General features: G+C 26.9%; 2 protein-coding genes across 2 annotated transcripts in view; one reads left to right on the plus strand and one right to left on the minus strand.

The window, feature by feature from the left end:
* Positions 1–356: 356 nt before the first annotated feature.
* On the plus strand, positions 357–1,200 carry Phum_PHUM395450 (Adult-specific cuticular protein ACP-20 precursor, putative; the record flags this gene model as incomplete). Its single annotated transcript, XM_002428590.1, has 3 exons — positions 357–591; positions 690–859; positions 937–1,200. 3 exons carry the CDS (start codon positions 357–359, stop codon positions 1,198–1,200), a joined length of 669 nt encoding a protein of 222 aa, XP_002428635.1.
* A 6,534-nt stretch (positions 1,201–7,734) lies between these two features.
* The window catches only part of Phum_PHUM395460 (protein rtoA, putative), a gene marked incomplete at both ends in the record, with an annotated part of 1,635 nt that continues 1,157 nt past the window's right edge, over positions 7,735–8,212 (minus strand). The window contains 2 exons of the mRNA XM_002428591.1: positions 7,735–7,992; positions 8,072–8,156. Coding sequence (XP_002428636.1) covers positions 7,735–7,992; positions 8,072–8,156 — 343 coding nt within the window. The remainder of the gene's footprint in view (positions 7,993–8,071; positions 8,157–8,212) is intronic.

The raw sequence follows: 8,212 nt of genomic DNA on the forward strand, positions 1-8,212 counted from the left end.
AAAAAAAAAAAAAAAAAAAAAATCTTCATTTAAATTATTTTATTTAGATCTCGACCCGGAATGAAGATTAATATTATTATTATTATTATCATTATTATTAATGTTGTAGGCATTAAAAAAAAAAAAAAAAAAAAATTTAGCTGAGGGTGTTTAAATTTTTATATATATATATAAATGTTCATATCGTAGAAAGTTAATTTAAACGATTAAAAAATGTTACAAAGGGTAATCATAATAATAATAATTATAATATTAATATATTTTCTTATGATTATTAAACGGTAAATAATAGTAATAATAATAATAATAATTGTTTTTTTTTAAAAAAGGTTTTCGTCTGCTGTGCTGTTTTGGCTATGGTGTGCTCGGTTATTGCTGAGCCACCAGTTTCGGGAGCTGCTTACCTTCCACCACACTCAGGTGGCCAAGGTTTTGGTGGAAGCGGAAGCGGATTTGGATCCGGCGGAAGAGGAGGAGGAGGAGGTTATTCCGGTTCCGGTGGATTCGGTGGTAATTCCGGTTTCGGAGGCGGTTCCGGAGGTTTCGGAGGAGGTTCTTCTTTTGGCGGAGGCTATGGCGGCGGTGCCGGTGGTGATGGCCCTTCTGTGAGTTCTAATAATAATAATAATATTTTACCCCCATTCGGTATATTATTATTAATATTATATTGATAAATTTTTAGGAACCAGCCAACTACGAATTTAGCTACGAAGTTAAAGATCCCGCTTCCGGTAACGATTTCGGACACATGGAAAGTAGAAAAGGTGATTTCGCACAAGGAAGATATCACGTTTTGTTACCTGATGGCAGAACCCTCGTAGTCGGTTACACAGCCGATGAAAACGGATACCAACCAGAAGTAAGATGATGATAATAATAAAAAAAAAAAGGTTTCGCGATAATGATAATGGTAACGAATAACCTTTTCCTTAATAGATAAAATACGAAGGAGAGGCTCGAGTCAACACTGGCTTTGGAGGAGGTGTTGGTGGTGGATATTCTGGATCTGCAGGAGGATTTGGAGGAGCTGGTGCTGGAGGTGGAAACGGATATAGTGGTAATTTCGGATCTTTCGGATCCGGTGGAGCAGGTGGAGCAGGTGGATATTCTCAAGGTGGTAGAGGATTTGGTGGAGCTGGTTCTGGATTTAACAGAGGTGGATCCGGCAGTTTTGATTCTGCATCTGGCTACAGATATTAAATTTAAATTTAAATTATTACTACTATTATTACTTTTAAAAAAAAAACCAAAAAAAAAAAAAGAAAATCTCCGAGTTATCAACGAACCAAACTTTACAAAGTCTTTTCTTATCACTATTATTATTATTATTATTATTAATTAATTAATTAAAAAACATTTTAGTTAGTATTTATTATATAATTTCAGTAAAACTTTTTATTAGCAAAGCGTAGCCATTTGTACTTAATTAGAGCTTTTGAATTTTTTTCTTCTTCTTATTTATCTGTGATTAATCAGTTCCCTTTTAAAGTTATTATTATTATTATAGACTAGCTATAAAAACTATTACTTCCCCCTCCCCCTTTATTTTTTTTGTATATTATTTGTAAAATATAATGTAATTATAAAAAATAAATAAAAAAAAAAATTTTATTGAATAATAAACTTAACGTACGTTTTATTTCAACATACATACACCTATTCCATCAAATAATATTACCGATAAAATTTTAAATGAACTGGAATAAACTTTGTGCTGGATAACTTTATTATATCAGCGATTTTTAATATTAAAAAAAAAACTCTCCAGGGATTTTTTTTTTTTTTTTTGGAAAATTATTTTAAAAACGGCGGCTGGCTTGTTTTTAAGAACTCGTTTATATGTGATTGCTTAATTTATTTATTATAACGAGTACATTAATTTTTTTTTTGTAAAATCAGGTTGGTTGTAAAAGTTATTATTATTATTATTATTTAATTTGATATAAATTAAATAATAATATACAAATACATTTTATTTATTAATTAAATAAAATTTGTTTAAAATAAAAGCAATTCGAGTACCGGAAAACGAATGTGATTTGCATTTAAACAGCGCGCTCTTTACACAAAAAAACAAACCATTTCGATTTGTTTATATGTATTAATTGAACAACCCGTCGGTAGATGGTGCGCTACGCAAAATTTTAACGAAATTTTTATTTATTATTATTACTATTTATGTGCAAACACGTGGGTAAATAAACCGTCGTAGAAAAAATTTTAAAAAAAAATTAATTTCGCGTAAATCGCGGGCGTATTTTAATTAAAAACGAATCAAATTTTATAAAAAATTACCGTAAGATAAGTAAAGAAAAAAATGAGAGAGATAGACAAATAAGAAAAAAGTTTTCCATAATCAACTGAAGAGAAATACCAACAACAACAAGTAAACATTACGATTAAATCATAACACCACATTAAAAACTAAATAATAATAATAGATATAAAACGAATCAAAAAATAGTAATAATAATAATAATAATTACAAGTTTCAACCTAGTCGACTTTTCGAAAGTTAAATTATTAACTCACCCATAATACAACATTTAATTTATTTACAACATTTAAAACAAACAAAATCTATAAATCGATATATCGATATATCGATACATAAATAAATAATCACGCTTAAAATATTAACAATATAAACATTATTCGAACGCGTAACTTCATCAAAAAATTCAATTAAAAACATTTTCAAAATGAAAACAAATACGAATGACGACAAATCAAACCACAATAAGGAAATCATAGAGTAAATAAACAATTTTGACTGATCGAATTTACTAAAAAAAAAAATTCCCGCCAAAAAAATTTTTAAAAAAATTTCCCCTCATTTTTGTATTAAAATTTTTTTTTTCCCCCATTCGATTTTATCATTATATTTGTCGTTTTATTTACTCTGTGAAAACAAAAATGAAATCGATGATAATGATGATGAAAACTTATGAAATAAAATAAAATATAAAATAACATAAAAATTTACAACTTAATCGCGACGATTGAAAATATTATTTTATTAATTTTAATTTAATGATTAATTGTGTGTGTGTGTGTGGCCCTTCACCAAAATAAGCAAAAACAGGTTGTTGGTGTTATTATTATTATTATTATTATTATTTTGACAACCGCATGGGGGGCTCGTGGCCCATGGCCCACACCTAAATTAAATATAATTAAATAATAAATTTCTCCCCATCAATCACGCAGTTTTATAATCGAATTAATTTCATACCCAAACGTTTTCATTCGTTTCGACTCTTTTATCATCATCATCATCATCATCTTCACAACATTATCATCATTATTATCATTTATCACGGCCCTCCATTTAAATATATATATATTTTAATTAATTTAAATTTTTTCTTATTACACACACGCGCGATTGAGAAAATTATTATTATCATCATTTAACGTTTGTCTCCATTTTCCTACGCGTTAAACGCAAATCCAAAAACACAGTTTTTATTATCATTATCATTATTATTATTATTATTATTAGTATTAACGAATCATTTTATTATATTAAAACGCGTTAAACTTTTAAATGTTTTTTTGTTATTAAATAAAACCTTGGACTAATTGTTTAAACAAAAAAAATTTCATCTTACTTATTATTATTATTATTTAGTTCTCTTAGAGTCGTAAAAAAAAACCCGAGAGAAAATTATTTTCGAAAAGAAAATTCGGGATCGTAAAAAAAAAAAATTATTAATAATAATAATAATGATAAATATGTGAGGGTCGTTTAAAAATGGCCTTCGTTCGTTCGTTCGATTTTCCAGGCGAAAAAACGACGCCCCCCGAATTTTCCTTTATCTTTTTAGGTTAAACATTTAAATTGTTTTGTTTTTAATCACGTGACATACAAACACGAGAAAACAACAATGCAAACAACCCTATTGACACATTTCCGCCATGTTTTATTTGACCGTCTTCCTTCCTACATTCTCCAACCTACAAACGATCGTTTTAATCATTTAAATTATTATTATTATTACTAAATTATTTCCTGTTTTCTTTTTTCCACCCGGAAAATTAATTCGTTTTTTTTTTTTTTTTTTTTTTTTTAGACATTGAATATATTTAATAATTAAATTCAATACGAATTATGACAAATAATTAAAATGATTTTTAGCAAAATCATTTAAAAAAAAAAAAGTCCGCCATTTTGTTTTTGTTGTCGAAAAATTCTTTGTTTAACTTACGTGGACTAAATTAATATGTTATTATTATTATTATTGTTAATTTAATAATAGTTTTGACGTCAATTAAAGGTCGATTCGATTCAAAATAAAAAAACATCTTCGATTATAATTTTTAAATAATAAAAGAATAATAATAATAATAATAATAATAATAATAATAATAATAATAATAATAATAATAAGAAATTAATTCTTTCGATCGAATTTAAAAAAAAAAAAACAAAATGGCGACGTTATAAATGACCAACCTTCTATTTCTGTTATAATAAACATTACGTCGTCGTCGTCGTCTAACCGTGAAGGTTAAATTATTATCCATTGTATATATTTTTTATTTATTTAACTATTATTATTATTATTATTATTATTATTATTATTATTAATTATTAATTTATATAATTTCGTTGAATTTAAATTAAATGATATAAATAAATAAATAAATAAAAACTCAATCAAGGGAAAACATCCTTTTTTTTTTATTATTAAAATTTCGCAAAGTCACGAAAAAAGAAAAAAAAATGGCGAAAATAAAATATAAAAAAGGTTTTAATGATGGTAATAATAATAATAATAATAATAATAATAATAATAATAATAATAATAATAATAATAATAATAATAATAATGAGTAAACGATTTTGGCATTAATAGAAAAGAAGACGCACGATTGGTTACGACAAACGAAATCATCATGACATAAACCTTTTCGAAATCACGATTGCAAAAGAAAAATTGTTAAAGATGAAGACAACGAGCCGGAAACTATCGATTAATTCATTTCCGGAAGTTCGATTATTACAATTAAATTCGTAAATATAATTAATTATGAGCAAATCCGATCCGACGGATTTTTGTCTGTATAAAACAAAAAATGATAAAATCTTATCATCGACAAAAACAAACACGTGGTAGAATCGAGGCAAACGACAACCGGAAATCACCCTTCTAAGGTACATTCCCGGAGAAAAAAAATGATTTAAACCAAACGAAACGCACGCACGTAGGGGGGAAAACTTCCCAAGAAACAAAAACAACGACGAAACGTAAACATTTAAAAATTATAATCATTGAAAAATTTGGAAAACCAAACCGGAAGTACTTTCATTTTCGAAAGGAAATAAACTTAGGGATCAAATCGTCCGGAAAACAAACATCGTGAAAATTCCAGCAGCATTCATTTCTTACAAACCTCAAATATTTTTTAAAATTCCAAAACACACGTGATTCGCCAAATAATAATAATAATAATAATAATTCACGTGATATAATATCAAATTTATTTATGTCAATAAAAAATTAACGGATTCGTAATAATAATAATAATAATAAAAAAGAAAAATGGCGGAGAGAAAAGTATTAGAAGAGATAATAATGATAAAAAATTTCATTCCAGCACGATTTTTTAACGAACGACCGTGACATTTTTTTTTTTTTTAATTTTTACCAACGAAATAATAATAATAATAATAATAATAATAATAATAATAATAATAATAATAATAATAATAATAATAATTTTTTTGACGAAAGCGATTTTAAATAAATGTATACATAAATAAATTAAAAGGAATGACGGTGTCAAAAATTTCGATTTAAATATATTACGAACGAATTAAAAATCGTTTGTTCGAACGGTTACGAAAACAACAACAACAAAAAACGTTGCGAACGTGATTTATTAACTGAACAAAAAGAAAATTTCCCTCCCCCGAACCGTTTATGCGCGTGCATTTTCCCAACGTTTATAAAAACGTTCCAATATTTTAAATTACGGGGAAAAAAGAAAATAATAAAACCGGAAATGACGTTTTGCGAAACATTATCGAAAGTGATTAATTAAATAATTTTATTTAACATCCGAGCATTTATTATTATTATTATTAATATTATTTTAAACTGCCGCACGCGATATTAATAATAATAATAATAATAATAATAATAAAATGCACACGTGAGAAATGCATTTTCTTTTTTTTTTACGGTAAAAAAAAAATCGAGAAAGTGGATCAGATTCAAGGCAATCAAGAAAAATCTTTTTTTTTTTTTTTTTTATTTATTTTTCTTACGGATAATTTTAAATTTTATTGTTTATTTTATTGTTCAAGGCGAGAAATGTTTAACGCGTACGCACACGCACGCACACGCACGCACGCACACGCATTCGCACCCGCGCACAAACACACAACGAGAAAATTATCGAGTTACCCCATGCTACGATGACTTATTGTTTTGTTTTCCTTTTTTTTTTTTGTCGTAAAAATTTTACCTTTTCAGGTATTTTAACAATGACGTAATAAAAAACTAAAACATCCGCAAACAAACAAACAAACAAACAAACAAAAATTTCAACTTAACATATATGAGAGAGAATAAAAATTAAAATTCAAAAGCGTTGGCGTTTGTACGACAGAAAGAAAAAGGACGAAATTGTTTGTTTTGTTTTTAAAAAAAAATAATAATAAAATAATAATAATAAATAAATAAATAAATCACGCGGATCGCCCACCCTTTCCCCCCCCCCTACTCTGACAATTTATTAAATTTTTTGAAATATTAATTATTAGTATTATTATTATTACATTAACGGATGTGACGTAGGATTTATTCCGATTGCATTCATTGATTATTGTATTTTAAAAAAATCCTGTTTCATACGTCAATACATAAAAACGTCGCCAATAATTAATATAAAAAAATTAATAAATAATTAATAATAATAATAATAATAATAATAATAATAATAATAATAATAATAATCGTTATGTGATTCAACATTTCATTCAAAAAAAAAAATTTTTTTTTTTTTTTTTACGTTATCCTTTGCCAGAAATTTTTGTTTTTGTTTTTTCTTGTTCTTTGTTTTGTTTTGCTTACGTCACGAACGTTATACTTTAATAAACTTTGCTCGTTTCGAAACTTTGGGGGGGGGAGAAGGGGGGGAACTAAAGAAAATAAAAACAAAAAAAATTAATTAAAAATTATTACAAAATTACGACGATTAAATATTGTATGAACTCATTTAAACGTTTTTTCTTTTTATTTTTTATTACGGTAATTTTAATTATTATTATCATCATTATTATTATTATTGTTATTTCTTGTTATTATTACCACAAAATAATTAAAAGTATTTAAAAAACTTTTTTTTGTAAGAATAGTTTGAGTAAGCTTTTACGAAAGTTAATAATAATAATAATAATAATTTAGATTGAATTGAGTAAACAAAAAAAGAAAAATTTTATGTTTTTGGTTCAGGTACGATAATAGTAATAATAATAATAATATGCGAGGATTAAAGGTATTTTTTTTCTGTGAGATGTTGAAAGAAAAAGATAAATTTTCATTTTTTTTTTGTAAAATATATTATTATTATTATTTAGTTTTTACATATATAAATAAAAACAAAAATTTTTAAGTTAATACCAACATAAAATAAAAAAAAAAAAACATGGCGAAAGACGAAGGGTAGGTTTTAAAAAAAAAAAAAAAAAAGAAAATTTCTGTCGGGGATTATTATTTTAATCTAATACTGATATCCGTTGAAACCGTTGTTAGATCTCGATGAGGCGGCGGACGGATATCCGGTATCTTCGTATCGAATCTGTGGCCTGTATCCGGTTTCGTCTGCTTCGTATTGAACGATTTGCATTCTTCCGTCGGGTAATAAAACGTGGTAGGCTCCACGTGCAGATTCGTTTTCTCTGGATTCTTTATGACCGAATTCGGTACCGGTTTCGTCCGAGGCTTGAACCTTATAATCGTATTCGTATTTTGCGGGTTCCTAAAATCAAATCCACGTTCGTAATATCATGAGTGGAGGAATTTTAAAGAAAATACATTGATAGGTTATGTAAACTCACGGCGAAGGGATCTTCGGTGGTTTGAGATCGTTTAGATGGTTCGTATCCTTGAAAACCTGAGGATCCTTGAGATCCGAAACCGTTTCTCTCGAAAGGTGCGCCGTAAGTGGCGGAGGAAGTTGACCGGATTTACCGAAAGAG

This window comes from Pediculus humanus, genomic scaffold, assembly GCF_000006295.1.
Source record: "Pediculus humanus corporis 1103172107888 genomic scaffold, whole genome shotgun sequence".
NCBI classification, from domain to species: domain Eukaryota; kingdom Metazoa; phylum Arthropoda; class Insecta; order Psocodea; family Pediculidae; genus Pediculus; species Pediculus humanus.